Raw genomic sequence first — 27,234 nt, 5'->3', positions numbered from 1 at the left:
TTTATTTCTCAGTTTTACAAGTTATTTATAGTTTTATAGCTTTATATTGCCTTATAGAAAAACAAATCCTCAATTGTTCTGCTTGTAATTTTTTGTTTATGATGGTCTCATCCTTGAATAGTATACCAAACAAATACATTACATTGATTGTAATACATTTATACATTACAATGACATTTTTTTAGGCAAAATCTATTTCAACTTGTCTCAGAAAATGGTGCACACAATTTTACTAATTTTAACAGATACTTGTAGAGATTTTTGAAAACAACAACTTGACTTTTAAGTTGTTTTTTTTCTGATTAGCTTAAAAAAGGTATTTTCATCATTTATATTGGAAAACTGTGTATAATGACCCTATATATATATATATATATATATTTTGAAATCAAAGATTTTGAAAATTGAAATCAGCATGAAATGAATGAAGAACATGGCCTAATCAATTTTTCAAAAGTACTTTTTGAAACATGGTAAAGAAACATACTAAAAGAGGATTTGGTTTGGTTACTGTACAGATACACAAAAAAACAAAACCAAAAGTAAATACAGAAAAATAACTTGGAAGACCACAACTTCAAAAATATTTAGTCGATGTGAATGAAACAACTCTCCAAGAACATACTGTAGTGAAACCAAGAAGAACAAAATTTATAAATGCTCGTTGCAATTTAGAATCGGATATCTTGAGAAATTCTCCGTGTATGTGCAATTTATCATTTTTACTAAAAAGCTAAAAGTTTCTAGTAGTTAAAAATATATAAATATAACTAAACTCAGTTTGTAGTATAAATTTTAGAAGACCCTAGACTTTGATGTATAGCCAAGGGTGTAGCTCCAGCATTTTCATTATTGGCCCCAGAGGGGGCCCACATCTAGATAGACACTGGGCAAAGGCTATCTTTAGGGGAAAGCAGTATTCGTTCTGGTCTATTTTAAACTTACAGAAAATGTTAAGTGTTCTTATACAAGTATTATAGGAATTGAGTAACTCCTCATTCCCCTCCTCTAAAGCCACCTGTGGGGGATGGGTTGTTGGAAAACTTGTAATAACACAAGACTTGATGTGTTTTAAAGATGTGTTAAAATTTTCATGCTTCTCTTCCAAATTTTCTCCCGTTAGCCTAAGGTCTAAACATGAGCCAAAGCTGAGACTAGACTATTAATTCGATCTTGTTTGTTAATTAATTTGGTCGAAGTTAAACTGCTTTCACTGTTAAGATTGTCTTCACTGTTTGATATCGTGTTACTACAGGAAGACTTAGATAAGAATCAATTCCCTTTTCAATACCTTTTTCTTCTTGTTCCACTTTTTGTTGCTTTTTTGAAACTTGTTAGCCAAAGAAAGAAAGGAAGGAGCTCTGCCTTTTATTGGTTTTACTAGCCTGTTATGATCAAATAAAATTGATACGGACAAAGCTGGTTTTTACAGAACTGGCGAAGGAACCGAAAGCTTGGCCATCTTATTTTGTTGAACTTACGGACGCACTTATCCTGAATTAATAATATACAGAATAAGTAGCAGCTCAGCTGTCCCTATCTTGGGACCATATACACATGCACTCTTCCATCTGATGGGGGGGGGGATATTTACTAAGTAGTTAAAAAGGTAAGATAGCCTGCTCAATTACTAACCTCCCCCCACATTAAACAACAAGAAATAATTACATATTTGCATCTGCATCAATGATGTGTCCTTTTATTCTCTTGTATCTATTATAGCACTTGAACATCATACAGCTGTTTGAAGACTCACAATAGCTAATTCTTACATCTTTTTTTTTTATATTAGACTCGATAAGGCCGTCAAAAATGCTAGATGGTAGCCTACACAAAAGCGCAACTTGGATGCCTTTTTTTTTAATGGAATCGCTAGACTGAATATATAGACATAATAGAAAGCAAATTATGGGATTATTTATATGCTCATTTTTATAATTAATTGCTTTTTGTAGATTTGACTTAACAGGCAATCATAAGTGCCACATGGAATCCAAAAAAGGTACTTTGGGTTACTTTTTTTCATTTTTGTAAAATAATAAAAAAGGGTGTTGTCAGTGAATAGTGAGTTCTTCTATGACACTATTTACGAAGAAGTTATAACGGCGATCACCCAAAGACAAGGTTTCTATAATTTTATTCAAGATGCTGATTTTGTGAGGTAAAAGGGAGTTTTTTTTTTCAAAATTTAGGTATTTATTACATAATCAGGAATGTTTTCTTCAAGATTCAAACACAAACATAGACACACATACACAGACACACAGACACGCACACACACAAGAAAACAAAACAAACAAACATACACAAACAAATTTAGAATTACACAAATAAAACAACAACAAAAAACACATACATACAAACACAAACCACCAAAACAAAAAACAAAACATACACAAACATACACACAAGCAAATACATACACAAAAACAAACACATGGACACACAAATTAAGCAACTAGACAAATACAAGCACAACACAGACACGTACAAACAAGCACACAAACAAAAACACGTGCAAAAAAAACACAGACACCAACAAACAAAAACAAACTAAAAAACACAAACAAGCACAAACCAACAAAAAAAAAACTCACACAAACGCAAAGAAACACATACACACATTAATAAATACGCAGACACACACACACAGACACAGACACAAAGACGTGTCTCTGTGTGTGTCTGTGTCTTTGTCTGTATGTGTTTGTCTGTGTGTCACAGAGACACAGACACACACATAGACACACACACAGACACAAACACACACAGACACACACACACACAGACACAAACATAGACACACACACAGACAGAAACACACACAGACAGACAGACACACACACAGACAGACACACACACACAGACACACACACAGACAGACACACACACAGACACATATACAGACACACACACAGACATACACACACACACAAACAGACACACACACAAGAAAACAAAACAAACAAACATACACAAACAAATTTACAATTACACAAATAAAACAACAACAAAAAACACATACATACAAACACAAACCACCAAAACAAAAAACAAAACATACACAAACATACACACAAGCAAATACATACACAAAAACAAACACATGGACACACAAATTAAGCAACTAGACAAATACAAGCACAACACAGACATGTACAAACAAGCACACAAACAAAAACACGTGCACAAAAAAACAGAGACACCAACAAACAAAAACAAACTAAAAAACACAAACAAGCCCAAACCAACAAAAAAACAAAAACTCACACAAACGCAAAGAAACACACACACACACACATTAATAAATACGCAGACACACACACACAGACACAAAGACGTGTCTCAGAGTGTGTGTCTGTGTCTTTGTCTGTGTGTGTGTGTCACAGAGACACAGACACACACATAGACAAACACAGAGGCACACACACACACACACACACACAGACACACAAACAGGCACACACACAGACACATACACAGACAGCCACATACACAGACACACACACAGACACACACACAGACAGACACACATACAGACACACACACAGACACACACACACACACACACAGACACACATACAGACACACACACAGACACACACAACAAGCACACATACAAAAACACATGCACAAAAAACACAGACACCAACAAACAAAAACAAACTAAAAAAAACACAAACAAACACAAACCAACAAAAAAACAAAAAACAAAACGCACACACACGCAAAGAAACACACACACACACATTAACATATACGAACACACACACACACAAACAAACGCGCACACAAACATAACACATATAAAACAGACACAAACAAAACAAACAAAAACACACATACACAAAGAAATGAAACACTATAAAAGTTGGTTTTAAAGAAATGTATAGGAAGGGATAGCACAAAAAAATATGGTAAAATCAGTCCCCCCCCCCACCATCCCTACAAATAGGATACCTGCCTTTACTTGACTTCTTTGAAATGGACATACTTAAATTTTATAATTTTTTCACAAACAGAAAAAGAGTACAATGCCATAGATAATTACTTACACCTACCTTCTTGAACTGTAAACATGCTCCTTATAGGGTGTTGGCGAGACCACCTTCCAAGGAGACATTTGTTAACCGCCTCTTCAAAATTTGTCTTGGCAATCTAGAAATAGGAAACAATTTTGAATCAAAATCGTAGGAACGGTATCAAAACTCTATAATGAAATAATTTTCTATTAATAAAAATTTTATGAATAAAATAGCTTTAATTTACAATTAAAATCCTATTAAGTAATTAGAAAGCTCATTGGGTTTAATATGTGACCAGTATTTAATGTTTTTTTCTGAACAAATACAGGCAGCAGTGATCTTCACCGCGTTTTTACAATCCCGTGTCTCAACACAAATTTGCTGATGGTACGGTAGTTTCAATTTCTGAGAGGAATGACGAGGAGTTGGAGGCAAAACCGGATACCGCATTTTCTAATGTTCTTGATTAGTGTTCTTCAAATTTCATTTCTTTGAATGTATCAAAAACTAATTTCTTAATTTATGGCAGAAAGTCAAATATCTGATGTCTGGTAATCATAGAAGCTTGCACTTTAATCAGTGCAACAAAGAACAAACTGAGGAAAATACGTGATGGCGAGTATTTTCGTGTCCTATACGGCAAGTCTAAAGAGATAGCTATTAATGTCAAAGCTGTGATGTCTGTGAAGGAGCTCGATTTTGAGAAACTTGTCGACGACTTCGCAAAAATGAAGCAAAGGAGATATCCATTACTGAAGTAGCTCTACGTAAGTTTCTGATTTATATAGTAAAAATTCCATTTTGGTACTGTTTTCGGTCCCTAAACAAGCTGCAAAATGTGAGCTTACCGTACCTAAAGGCATGTTCAAAATATAAAAATTTCAAGGCTGGATGGGGGCCCAAAATCGATATTTGGTCTCCCCTCCTCCAGGGTTTTCTGAAATGGCGCAACTGATTATGGTAGTATTTTAGCATTAATTAAGAAAGAACGTTAACAAAAAAAAATAATTAAGTGCTTCAAACAATCCAGAAAAAAATTTATGGGTTCAAATTCCTCTTACAAGCTACAAAAGTTTGATGCTCGGAGTGGAATTTTCGCTCCTTAAAATAGCCCGGGGAAGAGATAAGATATTTACTAAGTCGACAAGAAATAAATTATTATTTAGTTGCAGGAGATTATAATACTTATATTTCCTAAAATGAATAAAGCTTCGTTTATGATAAACCCAAAGTAGCAAGGACCTTAAGAGACGGGTTATTTGTTAAGGTAGGAGGTAACAGGAGCTGTGCTCGGATAATACAGTTGTATTTGCAAACTGATGATTTGGCAAAGATGCTCAGGTGGATGAGTCTGCATTTCTCTCAGAGAAAATCTCAGCATAATTGATAATATATGGCCTTGAGCTTGGGTGGGTGGCCTAGAGCTTGTGAACTTCAACTTGTAACATTGCTTCCACAGGTACAAGGAGTCAGAACTATGGCCTTTTTTTGGCAAAAAAGGGGAAGTTCCTGACTCAGATAAAGAATTAATAGAAACCTAGTTCAGCTACCATATAAATAACACAATACAAGGTTATACTTGATATTCAGACCGATCTTTCCCAAATCTTAAACCAGGATGGCTAACAGCAATCACCTATATTGTGGTCATCTTCTAGAAAGACGAGGGTAATATCAAGATAGTCTGTTGGCTTGGCTCCCAGCCAACAAGTGATCCAACACAGATCTTATCATGTGTTTCTTTTCCTTTTTTTCAACTATAAAGTTACAATAATTGAAAAACCAAAGTAACTTTCAGGTTATGACCACAACATCGAAACAGGGCCAAAAATTTCAAATCACTTGTTTATCTCTTATTGTTTAGGCCTGACCTTTGCCTCCAGTAAGGTTATTCAGAAGTAAAGTTCTTAGCAACTACTTTATTTGCTTTATTATCAACAGCACCCCATTCCATTTGTGTTTGATACGTAACACAAGCGACCAATCCAGTTTAGTCTGGGTGAAATGAATAATCGATCCTACTCGGCTCTGACGAAAAAATGCTAATTTGTACCAGCTTAAAAATCGTTCAAGAGAGATCATAGTCTGGGCATACTTGGTAGCTTTCTAAAAATGCTGTAAGAAATACGGCTTTGACAATTCATTGCCCACTACAAGACAGACTTGCACTTGGTCTTTTATCACAGTGTTAACTAGGGGCAAGGTATTTTTTTCATCTTCAAAGGGCTTTCGATCCAGGTCAACCCTTAGTTTTCAAACAGCATCAGGCCTTAAAATGCGCCCAGGAAGAGTCAACACAAGATCCTATAACTCCAAATATACTTCACGGATCAGTGGTTTCTGTACACAGGACTTCTAAGAGAAATACAATAAAATTTCAGATCTGTCTATTAGGAACTAACATTCTACTTTCAAAGTTGATTGTTTGAATAGTTCCCCAATATCTTTGTTAGTACAGGAAATAATCAAGCCTGCATTCTTCTTAGGCACCAAGACAGTAAAATACTGAACAAGGGACAGCCATTCCTCTATTATTCTTGTGGCAGCAGGAGTGATCGAAAAATACTCATGATAACAGTGTTTGATAAAACTTTTGGTTTTATTGGATTTTTCAGTGGTCCTTAATCTGGAAAAGTCAATCATGGGAAAAAACTAGTTAAATTCTAACATCAGTTCTGAGCAAGTTTTCCAAAATTCACCAGTACCCTTAAGTTCTATGGACAAGTCTAGGCCCAGAAAAATTCACAATGAGGCATCACATAGCTTAGAAATTTAATACTAAACAACAGTCCCATTAATTTGGTAATCGTAACCAATCTGCTGCATCTGCAGCCATTCTAAGAGATATACTGAATTAATATTTATACCATAGAATCACATAAAGAATACCTTTTATGCCATATAGCATATTAATCTTGCGCATCGAGACCATCCAATGACTTGTTCAGTTGTAGGGGGGGGGGAGTTTTCGGTGTTTCAGTTTCTTTCAAAATTCCCAAAGGAAATTTCGAGACTACATATTGCTTTTGGCTTAAAGTGAATAAAAGCTACTCCATCTGGGTTTCTTTTAATGAAAAATTTATTACGACTGATTTTTGAAACATTTTTTGAATTTTTGGTTACTATGGGTTGAGGGTTGTTCTCTACTAAGTTGCAACTGGCGCTGTAATTTAAGGATTGAGAGTGTATGGATATTTATCCATGGTGACTCAGGTGAAATTACTAGTCCATTAATAGCAAGGTATGAGGAAATAACAAACCTCCAGTAATACATATCTAAAGGAACTAAAAAGCTTAAGTGACTTCAGAGGCAAAGGGCATCAAACGTTCTCATCCATCAATTTAAAAAACAAACTTGTATGTTGTAGTCTTAAAATTGGACTGTAGTCTTAAGGGCCCTAAATGCAACTAACATACTAAAAAAAGGAGTTCTGGTCTGAAGGGACTTAAGAGCGGGATTTTTAGGAAACATCTCCAAGTCCAAGAAGAAAATACGACGAGGAATCCCATGGTTAGATGAATAATGTGACTTTTGTTGAAAATGGTACAAGGCACAAAGAATGAAAATAGTACAAAGCACAAAGATATGAAGAGAGATTTTTTAACACTTATTAACTGCATTCTGTACCAGTTGCAATGCTATCAGACTCCTTGCCTTTAAGTTTCCCATTGATATGTCCTTGTTCACAGACTACCACTATTCCACTGCTGATGTCCATGAGACAGAACTAAGAGATACTAGATAATGTTTTACAGTACTGAAACTTCACTTTCTCACTGAAGAATCTGCCAAACAATTTGTCAAGACTGCAACTGTGTTTAAAATCCTGAAATTCTTCCTTGATTTTTCCAGTTCCATGCCCCGAGAATCTTTTATACTGAGCAAGGGATGTTCTCAGAATCTCAAGTAAGGCACCATCAGGTATTGAGACAAAACTGAAGAAGTTCTCAAACATATCTATTGCAAGCTCTGTCACAATCAATGCTATAACAGGGTCATGGGAGCTCATGTGCTGTGATGTTGGGTACATAAAACAACTTTCAGACTATATATTTTTCACAGGTAAAAGAAACAAGGGTCCATTAATACCTCTTTTTTTCTGATTTTTCCTCTACCTTCATCCCCACAGATGGTCAAATTTGGGAAAACCACTTTATCAAGTCAATTTATGCAGCTCCCTGACACGCCTACCAATTTTCATTGTCCTAGCACGTCCAGAAGCACCAAATTCAGCACAGTTATCAGTACATGTATCTACGACATTTGCTTCTTCTACCCACTGAGTTTCATCCCGATTTCTCAACCCTAGGCGTTTTCCAATATTTCCAGTTTCTACCTCAAATCCCTCCAATGTCAACAGAATTGGTAGGGATTTGACTGTACTGTACAGTACAGTTATCAGTACATGTATCTACAACATTTGCTTCTTCTGTCCACTGAGTTTCATCCCGATTTCTCAACCCTAGGCGTTTTCCAATATTTCCAGTTTCCCCCTCAAATCCCCCCAATTTCAACAGATTTGGTAGGGATTTGAAATAAGAGCTCTGAGACATGAGTTCCTTCTAAACATCCAATTTCATTAAGGTCTAGTCACCTGTTCCTAAGTTAAAATTACCTCAATTTTTACAAATTAACACCCCCCAGCTCTCCCAAAGAGAACGTATCTACAACTTGTGCTTATTCTTCCCATCAAATTTCCTCCCGATCTCTCCACTCTAAGAGTTTTTCAAGAGTTCCCCTCTCCAACCCCCTATGTCCTTGGATCCGAGTCAAATTGAAAGTGGAGTATCTGAGACATAAGATCCTTCTATAGATCAAGTTTCATTAAGATCCAATCACCTATTCGTAAGACAGAGATACCTCAATTTTCATGTTTTCAAGAATTTCGGTTTGCCCCTCCAACTCCCCCAATATCACCAGATCTGGTCGGAATTTAAAATGAGAGCTGTAAAGCACAAGATCCTTCTAAATATCAAATTTCATTACAATCTGATCACCCATTTGTAAGTTACAAATACCTATTTTTTCTAATTTTTCCAAATTACTCCCCCCCAAACTCCACCAAAGAGGGGGGATCCAGTCCAGTTATATCAGTCACATATCTTGGACTTGTTCGACTTAAAGCAAACTGCTGATGCTATCTTGAGAAACAGAAAATGGGCCAATGGGGAAAGTCTGCAAGTGAAATGGAATTTGATAAAGCAGCTCAACTACTTGATTGAGTGGCCAAACAATTTCAGGTATGACTGTGACTCTGACTGTTCAGTCATAAAAACAAACAAATTGTGACATAGAATGGCACCCAACAAAAACTCCTTGCAGCTTGTCAGTGCATACAAAGGACTGGTTCCTCTTCCTCCAGCAATATACAAAGATCAGATGGACTTGCACCATACTCTTGTAATCCCCAGGCCTTTCTGTGAGCACTATGCTACTCTTCCTTCATCAGAATCAACCAGGGATGCCTTGGATGAGTCAGACACCAAAGAAGAGGCCTGGAAGATCTTTAAGTGTACCTGTTCCAATTTGAGTTCCTTTTATTCTGTTAGCTGAATAACAAAAGAAAAACTTAAATCCGGTTGTACTTTATATGTTTGAACTAAAGCTTTTATCTGACATCAGGCTAAAATTTCTGCTACAAGTAGATGTTGTATCTGCCTTGTAGGCCAATTGGTTTAACTTAGCAAAAACCTCTGCTAACCAGTAGAAAGTCCATATTTTACATATTCAAAACAAACAGTTTTTATTGAATATCTCAGAAATGTGAAAATGTCAATTACAACCATTAGGCTTAACAGCAATGATATAAACATTGGATGTTCCTGGGCACAAATTAAAACCCTCAACCTATGGCTCTGATGGGTTGTGTTACCCTGGAGGCATTGTCATGTTCTTTAGACTATTTTAAACAAAATAGCTATCTCAAAATTCCAATCAGACACATTTGGTGAAAAGATGGGTAGTCAGGGGGGATAGTTACCCTCCATCATTTCTGATTCTTAAAAAGGATCTTAAACTTCCAATTTTCAACCTACTGAGCCTCCTCTTAAGTTTATACAGCCACTTCTTCCATAAAAACTCTATTTTTTTCTTTGCAATTAACAGCTTAATCTTAATTTTTTTGCATGTTATGAACAAAGAATTATTTTCTTAACATACTTCCTTCTTAAAAGGATTTCTATATTTGTTTCACCAGTTGCACTATACTTTACCCCTAACTTCTTTAATATGCAAATAATCAATCCAAACTATATATTTCCAATGCTTTTTGTTATGTAGGCCAACCATTCTTATTTCAAACTCAGTACCCATGAATTGAATCAACACTAAGAAAACAAGGAACTAAAAAACACGTGAAAAATATATAATTTGAGATGAATATTTACATATAAGGGGGGGGGGGGTGTAGAGCATAGCGGAAACATAGCGTACTCAAAAACATGTTAATTAAAATTTATCCACAGATATAAAAGCAAATAGTTTCTTTCTAAATAACCCTGTTACTGTATTTAAATCAAAATTTAATTCTACACATAGACTATGTTTGTATTTTAGCTTCCTTATTAGTGAATTAACTGGAAAATTTGCCAAAAAAAACAAAAAACTTAGCATTCTTAATATGTCAGTATTTGTTCCAGTATGTCTCCTTGTGGAAAAGTATTGTTCTATAAATTTAACTTTCATTCATGTAATTTAACTAGGAATAGCCTACTTTTTAAAATCTCAAAAAACAGCTAAGTTAGTCTGGCCTAGGAGCTTGGACCCCAATCATGTTCCAGAAGGAACACATAAGCCAATATGATCATAAAAATAGGCAATAGCACCTACGATTTGATCATGAGTGTTGTCCAACACACAACTAGCTGATTCTATATAGCCTACCCCGGAACACAAATTTTTTCTGTCCTATATAGCCTACTATTTCGTATATCTTCCTTTCTCTTTTCAACACCTTACATTATTAATTTTTGAATAGGGAGCACTGCGAACTGAGAGATGCTAGAGAAGTTTTTTAGATGTCTCATCATTAAATTTCAAGTTAAAAGAAATTCTGTCAAAAGCTTAATATATAGAATTGAAAAAGATTGTAACGAATTCGTATTTGCATTATATAGGTTAAACTACAAAGAGCTGGCAAACTGAAATATAGGACAAACTACAAAGAGCTGGCTGAGAAAGAAACTTGAAAGTGTCACACTAAATCAATTTCTATTCTTTTTTTCAAACAAAAGAATTTCAAACATGTGTTTTATTTTACATTTAGCAAACACAACCTTATTCTTAGCCTACTGAGTGTATCATTACAGGTTTTAGCAATGTTAATTTTCACAAAATTAGGGAGGGACAGCTTGCTTTGCATTGGATAAGAATAATTTCATGAGAAGGTATTTTAATACCTTAGGTATTTTAATTCCTAATGAAATTGGAAGCGGTTTAAATATGTGGCATACAGGATTTTTTGCTGCTTCAAGCGACTTCAGCTTCTACCAAAGAGCTGCTGTGGTATTTCCATGAAGAAATATAACCACCTGGCTATTATTGTAAGAGCACTACTTCGCTGATATTTCATAATAAAGGTTCTTGTCGCTACTCCACTGATTTTTGGTATTAAAATTCTTTAATTCTCTTACAGCAAACTGCGAGGGTTTCTGTGATAGCAGTTGCCACATTGTGCTGTAGAAATTTTGCCACTAAGTGATTCTGGATTTTGTATTGAAGGAAGAATATACCTATGTTGAAAAATCATTAGTAGCTGGGCAGCTAGAGCAAAACCCTTTGCTTGGCAACTTTTATATTAAGATGGCAGTTCCTTGATTTGCATAAATGTGATTTTGCCAGAATCTGAATACAAAATAAAATTTTTTAATTCCTAGAAAAACCACTGAGAAGTATAATAGTCTATATACCTCTCTATAAATTTTGGAACAGGAGGATCATCGTCAAATGCTACCGACTGGGGAATTCTAAAGCTGAGAACAAATTTGTATTTTGCTAATAATAAAGATAATATTTGGCTTAGCGCTTTCTAACAAAAACCCTATTGAGGCAGCAAATGAATATGGCTCCACCACTGCTATTCCATTGAAATAAAGCAACACTGAAGTGATGCTACGGAAATAAGAGCATATAGCTGCCATTCTGAGGTTTCTTTTGAGAGACCCAGATTCAGAAATCGGAGATTTTAACAAATTTATAATTAATGCTGTTATATTCTTATTTATCTTCTACCAATATATAATCATTCTGTTGCGCTGTTTAGTTTCGTCAATTCTCAGATGGTTAGAATAGCCCGGTACAAAACGAAAGTTCTCACCATGTAATAATATATGATGAACCTCTGACTTTTCAAAGGACCTTCGTGGCTGCATATTTCACATTGGATTTTCAATAAATAAAATTTATCTTTTGTTATGACTGATATGTAAAAGGACACTTATCCATTCCACTTATTAACCCCAAAAAACATAGACAAGAGGTCCAACTTAATAGCCCGTTTTTACTAGGATATTACACAGAAAGCCTTATAGCAATCAGGATACACACACTTTATTTACAACTAGTTTGACATCTCCCTCAAATTTCCCCTGAAATTTTCAAGTTAATACCCTATTTCATTCTTGAGATATTACATCTGGCCATACTGGTGATCTGGATAGGTCTAAGCCCTTTTGATTTATTTTAATGGTAGTATTAGTAGTAATAATAGTAGAATCAGCAGTAGTAAGAATACCAGCAACAGTACCCACATCTGGTCATAGTTGCAGCTGCAAGTGGTCTTTATTGCTTAAATCTGCAGTTGCAGTCACAGTCGCACATATTCATAGTCACTGTTTCAAGTATTCACAGTCAGAATTGTAAGTAGTTCCAGTTCCAGCTGTATGTTCCTAGAGGCCAAGAAGGCCTTAGTGATCCTTGGGTTCTTGTGTAGCAGCCACTGCAAGGGGCCTGACGTCGTGGTCATAATGTGGTGGGAGCAATAATAATATAGCTTCCAGCAGAACCGGTAACAATGTAATCCCAAGGGTTCAGCAGGAACGTTGTGGGTTAACTAAATAAATTACTTAAATTAACTAAAGAAAAAAGAAAATAATATTTATGTAGCAGCCAGGGCCGAAAAAATCCAAACAAACAGGGTGTAGAAAGTTGTACAACCGCAAATCTGTTTCCACATTAAGGGAGGGTGGTCATATTTGGAAACCTCAGCCATAAATTCCAGGGTTTTTCCTGTGAGGCCCCTTGCGAAGTCACAAAATTACTAATGTGATTGTGTTTCGTAACATCTTTGCCCATGTTAAAGCAGAGCCCTGGTGCGTGGTGTGGTCACACCACTCTCAGCTCCCAAAGGCAGGCGCTGTAGACAGCTGATTAGTTGCTCCGCCCAAGGTTTAACGTCGCCGCAGTAGTATTTACGATAACTCACAGCCAGTTGAACTCTCAGTCAAAAGGATTCACAGTAGCATGTAGTCATAAATGAAATTGGTCACAGTAGTAGCAATCGAAGTAGTTGTAACAGAAGAGCTAGTTGTAGTATTTGTTGTAATAGCCATGAAAGATCCAATTTGAGAACCTTTTGTCCATTTAATTAAATGTCCTTTTGTGATTTATAAATTCCCTTTAAACCCATTTTCCCTCTTTTTCCGTGACAATCCATTTTTTTCTAATATGATTGAGGTAGCTAATTAGCACAGTCAGTGTATTTTTGGTGTACAGATAATATATAACCCCTTAGTTGTACCCTTTCTCCAGCCTCACGACAAGATTTGCAGTCCAAGTTATAGATTGAACAAAAGGGACTCAGAAGGATTCCAAGTGTGAGGGCTTTCTGGAATCTAGGTCATTTTAAAATGGCCCGCAAGGAGTAATTGGTACAAGCTATAATTTACAAAAGGAACGAAGAATAACCTTGGTATTATTATTGGTCTCCTCCAAACTAAAATCCCACCGGATCTGATATACAAAACATATTCGTTCCCTAAGCACTCACGACCTAATTCAACCCCCATAACCTAATTGACGCATATCAATTTCCCAGGCTTCCTTGGTAATTACATTTCATTCAAATTTCACTTGAAGCGAGAATGTTAATGTTGTACCGTTTCTGCTTTCTTAAACCTTTCTCAGCCTCTGACTATTAGCTCACGGTCCTTATGTTCTTGAAGTCAGTTTTCCTCTCCAGTGGCTCACACCTGGTAGCCTACCCTCAAAACTTGTTGAGTAGACACTATTGTTTAAGCCCTCTCCAGCACAGTGCGGATGTCAAAATTAATGTTAAAAAAAAAAACATGGAAACCTTTGAACCAGTGGATAAATATACAAGTATAAAAATATATTAATAAAGCTCAAAATAAAATAAGGCGCAACATATTGATAAAGATAAAAAACAAACTAATTAGTTTGAATAACTACTTTTGAACATAATTCAAAAACTGAAATTAGCTTTGAAACTAAAAATTGGAAATATGTTTTACAATACGCTTTTTGAACGCGTAGTGAGTATAAGCAATCAAAAGGATAATTTTCAAAAGGTTAATATACAACAGGGTTGCTCATTAGTAGATCAGAAACCCTGAATTTAATTGAAACTCAGTTAGTTGGCAAGCCCGCTCGAGCATAGAAAACAAGCAGAGGATTTCCAGACGCGATTCTTTTTAGTAAAAACATATTAAGTCATCTTTTTCCCTCTAGTTCTCATTTTCCCATGAAGTACATTTTATTTAGGATTATTTCCCAGTTTGTTTTCGCATTTTTCCTCCAAAGAGAATTAAGATTTTCCATATTTTAACTTGTTCAAAATAACTAGTTTTAGACGCAAGCCCCCTCCCCCACAAGAAAAAATGCACCGTCTTCAAAATATGAGGGGGTTAGCAAATATTTACCCCTCTCCCCTTGAATACTAATTTTATATTAACCCCTGTTAACGGTAGGGGCTGTTGGGCCATTGTAAGAAAGACAAGCAAAAATCTTTTCTATTTTTGGAGAAAAACGAAAAGAATACAATTGATATTTTTGATATCGTTAGTAAATAGTTGTAAGGATAAATTAGGTATCTTTTCTAATTCTACTACAAATTAAAAGCAATAACAGTAGTAAAAATTAGCTTGTTCTGTTAATTCCTTTTTTAAAGACCTGAAACAGCCGTATGATGAATTCATGTTATGTGGTAAATAATTGTGGTTTTTAGACTGGAATAGACCTAACACAGGTGCAACGAAAAAAAAAAGGAAAAACAAATCTGAGGGACTGACAATTTATCTGGTTTGATTAACATCGAAATAAAGGCACTGAATTTTCAAAAAAAAAAATCTGCAGAACAAATTAGCTGAACTGGACCCCTCCATCTCCTACACCAAATTTATGGCAAAAAAGTGCAAATTATATTCTTTTGAGTCATAGTGTAGAGAACCATACAGTTCTCTAACAACAGATAAACAGGTCATATTTTTGTCATCACAAAATAACTAGTTATAGGATTTATTAAGGTTCCTAGCCTGATCCTACTCCAAGCACAAGTAGATGGCTGTGACAATTTAGCTTGTTCTATTAATTTAATTTTTTAAGTCTCGAATTCATGCATACAACGAATTTAACTTTTTGTGGCAAATAATTTTGCGTTTCTCAGTGACAATACGTTATTATAAACATTACTAAAGAGATATCTAATGTTACATCACCACAAATGGATAAAAATTAAACTTTGGGTAAAAAACTAGTTTGTAGTTGAAAAAATTCTCTAGTTGTCTCCAAGGCTGAGAAAAAAATACATAATTTTTGCAAAAATATGTATATATATATATATGTGTGTGAAAGCTAGAGTTTCAAGGGATGAATAGAGATAAGATGGGTTCAAGGCGAAAAAAAAATTGAGGGTTGACGTTTTTCTGTTTTTCCAGCTTAATGGCAAAGAGGTAGTCATATTGCACCTTATTGACCGAGAATACAAACAACCAATTATAATTTTTCTCTTCACCCAATGAGACCATGAAGATACCATCTGAAAATAATGATCACTTTCAAAGCCTATCAGGGAAGTCAGTGACACTTAAGACGTTTCTTTCATTTCTAGCTCAATGTGTGGTTTCACTCTTGAATATTTTCTATAGCATTTTCTACTGCCAATAATTATGAATAATTTTTACAAGTTCAATTTATAAGAATAACTTGTGTCCCCTCACCCAAATGAAAACTACTACCAGGTATTTTTTAATGTTAAAGTAAATGATTTATTTGCAAAAAAAAAATACTATAAAATATATATTTACAACATAGTAACACAACCTAACCTAACCTTAAATAACAAACATTAAATAAAACATACAAAAAAGGATAATATATACAAACATAATAAGTAATATATAAATTCATCGTATGTACTATTAACACAGTTTTCTTAGTCTTCTTTCTTTATTCACATCACTATGATTAATACCTGTAAAAAATAAATAATAAAAAGTATTCTAACGCTAATAAGCAAATTACACTGAACTGATGAGTATGATCTGTATAAAAACAAACTACAGAAATTGATAAAGTATACAAGAAAATTACTTTTTATAAGTTAAAAGTACAAATCAAAATAATTTGACTAGACGACCCAGCAAGGAATCGATTATTCGGGCTGCTCATCTTTGGCACATCTTTGGAGTGAAATATCCAAAGCTATAAAAAAATACGATCTTTTTACAATTGAACAGAAAAACTTACTGATTTGAGGATTTAACCTGGTAATCATGTTGCTTATGTTGACAAGTTTGACGGCCCAGCAAGGAATCAATTATCATTATTCTGATTTTATCAATAAGTTTTGCGTCACAAAAAAAAATATATACGAGGGTCGTCTAGAATGTGGCCCCCGTTTATGCATAGCACGTGATATTTTTCGCAAGGGGTGTCGTTCTATCGTGGAGCACAAACATGATATGCAAGCACAACCACAATTAAACACTTAAATATCCCTCCCCCCTGTCTCCCCAATGCATTAAAAATGTGGTATACAATTGAAATTAAATGAAAATAAAGAATGATAAAACGTTTCAATAGTTTTTAAAGTTTCTCCAATGATTTAAAACTTATTTTATTTTCCACTAGATTATATCAAAGAAATAGGAAGAAAAAAGAACAAGCAGACTAAGCTAAACGAGCAAAACACAGAAAGAAAAGTGAAAAAATCAAACACAATTGTCACACACAAACAGGAGAAAAACACATCTTGATAGCATCCCGTTGTGTAATTCACATCTTTAAACAATTCAACACTTCAAAACAAATCGAGATAATGAAATCTAGCATAATGAGTGAGAATACTTACGGAAAAATGTTTTAAAAACATCTTTTATATTTTGAAAGAAGTAAAAGCAATTAGTTTAAAAAAATTTAATTTAATTAAAAAATTATTCAAATTTAGTTTAAAATTAAAATTCACTTATTATTTCCGGCCTGAATCTAATGTTTCTTAAAAGGAAAATACTTTTTAAACATAACTTTTATGCTAATTATATAAACATTTATTTTCTTATGAAAATAGCACCAAAAATGATTATGTAATAACGATGAAAAATCCAGGTAGGGCAGCAGCCCGGTCCTGGCGACACCCCTCACCTTTCCCTCTCTATGCATATAAAATTTATATATATGCATATAAAATTTATTATATGCATATATAATATCATATAAAATTATATCATATTATATTTATCATATAAAATTATATCATATTATATTTATCATATAAAATATATTATATGTAAGCATATAAAATTTATTTATGCGAATGTTTCCGCCATAAGACGAGTAAAATTTAAAGAGCTCATTTGTGCCTAATTTCAATTCATTTTTTCAGGCATGTATTTCAAATCAGCTAAGGGATGCCCCTTTCCCTACTGAAGAAACATGAAAAAAGCAGGGGAATGGACAGAGCCAAATTACCATATCGATTACACACACACAGAAACACACACACACACACACACACACGCACACAGAGACACACACACACACACAGACACACACACACACACAAACAGACAGACACACACACACACAAACACACACAGACAGACAGACAGACACACACACACACAGACAAACACACACACACAGACCCACACACACACACACACACACACATACAAAACACAAACACAGACAAACACACAGACATACACACACACACACAGACACACACACACAAGGACACACACAGACAAACACACACACACAGACAAACACACACACAGACACACACACAGATACACACACACACAGACAAACACACATACACACACACACAGACACACACACACATACACACACACACACAGACAAACACACACAGACAGACACACACAGGCACACACACACAGGCACACAGACACACACACACAGACACACACACACACACACACAAGAAAACAAAACAAACAAACATACACAAACAAATTTACAATTACACGAATAAAACAACAACAAAAACACATACATACAAACACAAACCACCAAAACAAAACATACACAAACATCCACACAAGCAAATACATACACAAAAACACATACATACAAACACAAACCACCAAAACAAAACATACACAAACATACACACAAGCAAATACATACACAAAAACAATGGACACACAAAATAAGCAACTAGACATATACAAGCACAACACAGACACGTACAAACAAGCCCACACACAAAAACTCGTGCCCAAAAAACAGAGACACCAACAAACAAAAACAAACTAAAAAACACAAACGAACACACACAAACACAAGCCAACAAAAAAAAATAAAAACTCACACAAACGCAAAGAAACACACACACATACACACAAACAGACGCGCACACAAACATAACAAATATACATATAAACAAACATAAACACAAAGACAAACAAACACACACATAAACAAATTCACAATTACACAAAAAAAAAAAAAACAACACATACATACAAACACAAAGCACCAAACAAAAAACAAAACATACACAAACATACACACAAGCAAATATATACACAAAAACAAACACATGCACACACAAAATAAGCAACCAGACAAATACAAGCACAACACAGACACGAACAAACAAGAACACACACAAAAACACATGCACAAAAAACACAGACACCAACAAACAAAACAAACTAAAACACACAAACAAACACAAACCAATAAAAAAAAAAAAATGCACACACACGCAAAGAAACACACACACACATTAACATATACGAACACACACACACAAACAAACGCGCACTCAAACATAACACATATAACACAGACACAAATTTAGGGATATTAAAAAAAAGTAAAAAATAAAATGAGAACAAAGAAAAAACATTTATAGATGTCCAGATAAAGTTGCAGAAATTTAGGCCATGAAAAAAAAACAAGAAGGAAAATTAAAAAAAGAAAGCGATAAGCAAAGAGAAAGAATCACCTGATATGACTTTGCCAGGTTTTTGGCGTCAAAGTAAAACCTCTGTTCCAAAATATGTCTGTCCTGTTCAGCCAAAATTTTAGATGATTGGACAATTTTGGTATACATCCTGAACAGCGACAGTTTTGATATTTTTAAGGGTTCCTGGTTTTGGCTGAGTTTGCCAGTTTTACAGGAGATATCTTCTGGCTCAACCCAACCTAGAAAAATAAATTGCTGCTCACATATTGGGATACGTTAGCTAAAAAGAAAGAAGAGGATAAATAGGAAATAAAGAGAGTGAAAACAGTGACAGATACACGTAACGTTTTCCCTTAACAGTTCTTTCCAAAACAACCTAAAGTCAAATAGCTAATGTCTACACAGCACTGCACACACCTCAATGCTTTGTAAGTACCAATTTGTTGCGTTGGGATTAATGAATCATCGCGTAATTGCCATTACAAAAAGGGTATAATTGACTTTGGGAATTTATATAATACACAGCAAAAAAGAATAACCTGATAACTAACTGAACTAACACACTGACAATTATAAATAGTTATTACAATTACAATAGTAGACTTCAATAGCGCCTAAGACGAGACAAATTACAAACGAAAATCTCGTTGACCGGGGGACGATATTAATACCACCGCTGCACATGAAGCTTGGATTACGGGGGAATAGAAAGCCTAACGGCTATCTATTCCCAGTCTGTTGTCGCATATCTGGTACCGACAGATGTACGAAGGCATCGATTTTGGTTTTTATTTATTGCCCCGATTTAGCACTATAATCTGTGTTGGTAATTTTTTTACTGGGCTTTCTGAAGTAGGATGAAAACATGATTTTTTTTTAATTAGCTTAAAAATACATTTTAAATCCTGTACAGGGCTAGATCCAGGGGGGCAAGGGGGGTCTTAGGCACCCCAGGATTTTTCTGGCACCCTCATTCTCATTCTGTTATTTTTTCTTTTTTTACTCTTTTTTCAAGTAAACTTGTCAATTTGATCAATTACTCGTAGCTTATTTACCCAATAACAACAAAAAGCAAAGCTTTCTTATGAATTTAACGAGAAAAGTTGAAACTGAAAACAAGCAAAAATTATTTAACTTCAACCGCTTCAGCATATATCTGCAAAATTGGCATAAAAATCTTTGATTGCTGCAAAGATTTTTCTACGAACATGGAAGTTTCCCCTATTTTACGAACATGAAAACACCTGGCTAAACGTTCAGTAACACAGAAAAATATAGCTATTTGTCTATTCACAATGACAGATTGAAAAGCAGCTGTATAGCTAAAAGTTCAAATTATGGACAAAAATTAAAATCGGGAGACGAGCATAGAATGGAGAAGAGACAAAGACTGATGACAGAATGTGCAAGGGGATCGAAGGATATTTCGGTAAAATAGTCAAAAATAACTGGGAATCGAGAGATAGAGAGAGAGAGAGAGAGAGAGAGAGAGAGAGAGAGAGAGAGAGAGAGAGAGAGAAAGAGAGAGAGAGACCAAAAACAATAACTTGTACCTTTGGCCCATACATAGCACGTCTTTGGTGTGTTTTTCGTCGTACGATCATGCTGGTCAACAGGCGACCGATATATCAAACACGGATGGCAGTTATATCCCTCGGGAAGGTTGTTTAGCTTGCCTTCAAATCTCAAGTGAATAGCACTAGAAAAATCTTGCTATGAGCTTTAGGGAAATAAATAAAGATGAAATCCTAACTAAGAATTGGAAACTGAATAAAAATTTTAGATAAATTCTTTAAGCAAGGATTCTATAGGGATTAATGGTCAGGAACCATACTTGTCATAGACAATTTGAAATGAATTCTAAGTAAATTTACAGGTTATTAGCAAATGGTTATGTCTAGCGAATGCCTTGGAAGAGGCCATAGGTCAATAGGCAATTAAATTGGTAAAAAATATAGAGCAAAACTGCTGACTTAAATCAAGGATTTGTCTCACAGTTTTTTTTTTTTAAGGAATTATTTGATGTCAAATGGTAGAAACAAGTGGGAATCAAGGAATCAAACAGTTCGCGGTAACGAACTGTAGTAAGGAGCGACCCGGCTCAAAAGTAAACGAAACTCTAAAAAATGGAATTTTGAGGCTAAAAGATACATCAAAAGAATCAGATTTTCATGCTGATTTTAAATATATAAGTTTCATCAAATTTAGTCATTGTCATCAAAAGTTAAGAGCCTGAGAAAATTTGCCTTATTTTGAAAAATAGGGAGAAACACCCCCTAAAAGTCAACGAAAATCACACCATCGCATTCAGCGTATCAGAGAACCATGTAGCAAAAATTTCAAGCTCCTATCTACAAAAATGTGGAATTTCGTATTTTTTGCCAGAAGACAGATCACGGGTGCGTATTTATTTGTTGTTGTTTTTTTCAGGGGTCACCGTATCGACCAAGTGGTCCTAGAATATCGCAAGAGGGCTCATTCTAACGGAAATGAAAAGTTCTAGTGCCCTTATTAAGTGACAAAAAATGGGAGGGCACCTAGGCCCCCTCCCACGCTCATTTTTTCCCAAAGTCAACGGATCGAAATTTTGAGATAGCCATTTTGTTCCGCATAGTCGAAAACCATAATAACTATGCCTTTGGGGATGACTTACTCCCCCACAGTCCCCGGGGGAGGGGCTGCAAGTTACAAACTTTGACCAGTGTTTACATACATTAATGGTTATTAGGAAGTGTACAGACGTTTCCAGGGGGATTTTTGGTTTGGGGGTGAGGTTGAAGGGAGGGGGCTATGTGGGAGGATCTTTCCTTGGAGGAATATGTCATGGGGGAAGAAGAATTCAATGAAAAGGGCACGGGACTTTCTAGCATTATTATAAAAAAAAATAAAAAAATAAACATGAGAAAGTTTTTTCAATTGAAAGTAAGGAGTACCATTAAAACTTAAAACAAACAGAGATTATTACGCATATGAGGTGTTCTAAAAATACTTTAGCATAAAGAGCGAGGTATTTAGGAGGAGATAAATACCTCGCTCTTTATGCTAAAGTATTTTTAGTAATTTCAACTATTTATTCTACGGCCTTTCTGATTCAGGGGTAATTCTTAAAGAATTGGGACAACACTTAAGATTTAGTGTAAAGAGCGAGGTATTAACGAGGGGACAAACCCCCTCATATACATAATAAAAAAATAAGAATATTAAAGTTTGTTACGTAAGTTAATTCTTAAGTTACGTATATTTTTTTTACTAATAAAAACATTCGTTAAAAATTAAAAGCTCTGGTTGTCTTTTTAAGTAACCCAAAAATTAGAGGACAACTAGGCATCCTTTCCCCACCCCTTATTTCTCAAAATCGTCTGATCAAAACTAAGAGAAAGCCATTTAGACAAAAAAAAAAGAATTAATATGCAAATTTAATTTTTAAAATTTATGCGAGGAGAGCCAAAATCAAACATGCATTAATTCAAAACGTTCAGAAATTAAATGAAAAAAAACTGGTTTTTTTAACTGAAAGTGAGGAGCAACATTAAAACTTAAAACGAACAGAAATTACTCTGTATATGAAATGGGTTGTCCCCTCCGCAATCCCGCGCTCTTTACGCTAAAGTTTGACTCTACCACAATTCTACTTTTTAAAACAATTAAAAACTTTAGCATAAAGAGCGAGGGATTGCGGAGGGGACAACCCATTTCATATATGGAGTAATTTCTGTTCGTTTTAAGTTTTAATGTCGCATCTTACTTTGAGTTAAAAAAAAATTGTTTTTTTTTATTTAATATACTCTAAGAAACCTTCCTTGATTTTGAAAATTGGATTTTTTTTTAACAGGTTCATATGATATGTGAACCTGTTGAAAAGAGAATTAGACATGATATATTGGTAATGATTTTGACATAATTATCTGTAATGATTTTAAAAATAAATTTGACAGGTTAATAGCAACTGGTTCAGTCAAGTGAGTTTTTTTCTTTTTTTTTGGAAGGGTGCCATATGAAAGAATCTTGTGATGTTGAAAAAATTTCTGCCGAGTGTTGCCAAATCTTTTGAGATATTAGAAAATCTTGCCTGATATTATCAAATATCTTGCACTACATTATCAATATCTCGCCTAGTATTACGATAATTCTCTATTATATTATAACCTCAAGTGGTATTATCAAAAAATAACATAAAAACTAAAAAAAGACAAGTAGAGACAAGCAAACAGTGGATCAGACACACATGACAGAGAGACAGACAGACAGACACACACACAGAAGAGAGAGAGAGAGAGAGAGAGAGAGAGAGAGAGAGGAGGGAGAGAGAGAGAGAGAGAGAGAGAGAGAGAGAGAGAGAGAGAGAGAGAAGAGAGAGAGAAAGAGAGAGAGAGAGAGAGAAGAGATAGAGAGAGAGAAGAGAGAGAGAGAGAGAGAGAGAGAGAGAGGGAGAGAGAGAGGGAGAGAGAGAGAGAGGGAGAGAGAGGGAGAGAGAGAGAGAGAGGAGAGAGAGAGAGAGGGAGGGAGGGAGAGAGGGAGGGAGGGAGAGAGAGAGGGAGGGAGAGAGAGAGAGAGAGAGAGAGAGAACAAACCTGCCAAGTCCGGTGAGGATTGCCTTAGCATTTCTTTCCTTATTTTTGTCCTTGCCGATTGTAATAGATGTGAAATACATCGGGCAACAAAAGTTAGACAATAGGGCCCCTTGAAGACCCACAACATTCACTAGCGACAATTTATCTGTGCAAGAGAGAATTTTCTCTTTCACAAGATTCAAATGGTCTCTTTTCTCTTCATTTTCTATACTCTCTTTGGATGAGATTCGTCCGATTTCGGGAACATTTTTCACCTTATAGCGCGTTTTAATTTTTCTTGTTTTTAGCCTTTTTAATTCGTTTGTCCGCCTCCTTTTTAATTTATCGTTTTGTTCCATGTCATCTGGCTCTATTGGAGTTTTCTCCATGTCGTCTGGCTTCTGGAGTTTTGAAGTAATCATTAAATTCCTAAAAAAATAAGGCAATAATCTATCATCATTTCTATTCAAGTCGTGTTTGATAGTAATATCAGCAGGAACAGAACTGGGCGAGGGGGGGGCAAATGGGGGATTTAAATAAGAGCTCTGAAAGACGATATCTTTCCAAACATCAAATTTCACTAAGCTCCAATCACTCCTTCGTAAGTTAAAAATACCCCATGTATCTAATTTTTCAGAATTACCCCCCCCCACTGCCCCAAAGAGAGTGAATCCGTTCTGGTTATGTCAATCAGGTATCTATGACTTGTGATTATTTTTCCCACCAAGTTTCATCCTGATCCCTCAACTCTAAGCGTTTTCCAAGATTTTAGATTCCGTTCCTCAACTCCCCGCAATGTCACCGGATCCAGTCGGGATTGAAAATAAGAGCTCTGAGACACGATATCCTTCCAAATATCAAATTTTATTAAGATCCGATCGCCCGTTCATAGATTAAAAATACCTAATTTTTTCTAATTTTTCCCACCAATTGTTTCCCACCTAATTATTTTTCCCACCAAGTTTCATCCTGATCCCTCCCCTCTAAGCGTTTTCCAAGATATTATGTTCCCTTCCACAACTCCCCGCAATGTCACCGGATCCAGTCGGGATTTAAAATAAGAGCTCTGAGTCACGATATCCTTTCAAATATCAAATTTCATTAAGATCCGATCACCCGTTCGTAGGTTAAAAATACCTCATTTTTTCTAATTTTTCCGATTTAACTGTCACTTCGTAGATACAAAGTGCCATAAAAACTAAAACCAACAGAAATTAAATAAAAAATCATAGCGAACAAACATAAAATAGGTACAAATATAAACTAAATTGAATACACATATCAAGCTTGAAATGACAAAAAAAAATCCTTACAAACAGGAGTTTGGCCACTGCCCCCTTCTCTCACTGTAAAAATCTAAAACTTACTGCGTAATTGGCGCTTTACTGAAAACTATATGTGTTTTGAACAGCTATGGAAAAAACTAGTAAAATCAAGGTGAATATGTGATATATAATTATATTCTTCGCGCTGTGGATACCAGTGAACATAAGTAATCGCTATAAGTGAATACGACACACTACTGGTGTTCGGGTCCTGGAGGGAAGGCGGAAAATCAGCTAGGGTGATTTTTGGAATAGTATGACATTTCTTTTTTGTGGATGAGGAGGGAGTTCGGGCCATGGGTAAGATGGCTAGGGATCCCCTCCCATGATATTTGGATTAAATATTGTTAATAAGTGGATTTTGGGGTGAGGCAACAGAGAGAGGGCAAGGGGTTAGATCATATGATTTTTGGATTAAAATTTATTGAATAATTTTTTTTATTGGGAGTGAGGTCAGCTCCCATAAATTTTGTATTGGAGTACCCTAATATTTTTTTTAGGAGGAGACGGGTTGAGCCATTCAGCAGGTGACATTGGTCAGCTCTTAAGATAAAATATAGTTAATAACAAACATTTTTTGGGAGGGGGGCTTGGACTTTGGAGGGAGGGGAAGGAGTCAGTTGCAAGGAATTTTGGAATAAAGTAGCTTTAATAATTTTGTTTGGAGAGAGTCAAGCCATGGAGGGAGGACCAGAGGTTAGCCCCCGTGATTAATCGTTGATTAGTTTTTCTGTGAGGATAAGGCCATGGTGGGACAGGGGTCAGCTCCCACAAGTTTCAGACTAAAATATCGTTAATAAATTGTTGGTTTTGTACGGGGAGGGGGTATGGCCAAAGAGGACCAGTGGTGATTTCCTATAATTTTGAAATTAAATTAAACCATTTTTTTAGGGGGCATGAAGGTAGAGCCAGCTGACATAAGTGACAACCCTTCCATGGGGCTATGGGGGTTTATACTGACCCTGAAGTTTCTGTATTTTGATCGTTGGACTATTTTCAAATACAGGTATCTCAAAATTTTTATTGGATGTGTTTGGGGTAAAGAGAGTGTGAGGAGGGATAAGTCCTCTGATGACTTCTGACTCGTAAAATGATACTCGATATACAATGATATTCTATTGAACTATATTCGATTTACAATGGAAGAAGCAAAATTTTTAAGTTTATACCATCATCCCTTCCATAAAACGCCTAACTGGCAAACACTCCAGGGCAAAGACTTGCCCCTAGGCCCTTAGAGGTTGTGTTGACCCATGACAATTTTGTTATTCGATTTTTTATCTATATTTAACGAAACAACTGTCTGAACATTTTTATCAGACTAAATTGGAGAAAAAAGGGCATAGGGGAGCTAGCTGCCAGCCAAACACTTTTGACTCTTAAGAGGGGCACTAGAACGTCCAAATTCCAATCAAATAAGCCTTCTACAAAGTTTATCTGACCACATTTTATCTATATATTTTATGAAAACAAAACATAAATGCCGTATGGCCTTTACCATTGACAATGCTATAGCGTTGCCTCTAAAAAAAAACTGGTGGCAGCTTTGAAAGAACCTTGCAGCACTTGTTGGCTCTGCCAAGTAACCCGACCTTCCCTATTATTCCCAATAATATTTCCCTAATATTATTAGATTGTCTTGACACATTATTGCTTGATGTGCGAGCTACATCCTCGAACGAGGCATCTGCAGTAAAAGCTTAAAATTCTGCTGTAGCGTTTGGGCAAAGTGCGCATTTGGGTATTGTGAGTAGTGCATATTTCTCAACTTTCACCAAATTTTCAGCCTGTTTTATCGTTTCTGTTCTTAATTGTCTGAACCTTTGCATAAAAATACAAAGTGTTCTAAATTAATCTGTGAACCGAAAATCCTCCATAATTGTGCCCTTCCGTAAGATTTCTGCTAGAAAAGGGCCTCATTATGTAATCTTTCAGC

General features: G+C 35.3%; 1 protein-coding gene across 1 annotated transcript in view; it reads right to left on the bottom strand.

Annotated features, from left to right (window-relative positions):
• LOC136043769 (uncharacterized) overlaps positions 1 to 24,402 on the bottom strand; it is a gene marked incomplete at its 5' end in the record, with an annotated part of 39,338 nt that extends 14,936 nt beyond the window's left edge. Inside the window, 4 exon segments of the mRNA XM_065728683.1 lie at positions 4,056 to 4,158; positions 19,463 to 19,662; positions 20,977 to 21,122; positions 23,995 to 24,402. Coding sequence (XP_065584755.1) covers positions 4,056 to 4,158; positions 19,463 to 19,662; positions 20,977 to 21,122; positions 23,995 to 24,395 — 850 coding nt within the window.
• Positions 24,403 to 27,234: the final 2,832 nt, after the last annotated feature.

This window comes from Artemia franciscana, unplaced genomic scaffold (assembly GCF_032884065.1).
Source record: "Artemia franciscana unplaced genomic scaffold, ASM3288406v1 Scaffold_968, whole genome shotgun sequence".
Taxonomy (NCBI): domain Eukaryota; kingdom Metazoa; phylum Arthropoda; class Branchiopoda; order Anostraca; family Artemiidae; genus Artemia; species Artemia franciscana.
Note: the sequence above shows the minus strand (reverse complement) of the source record. Positions and strands in the feature narration are given on the sequence as shown.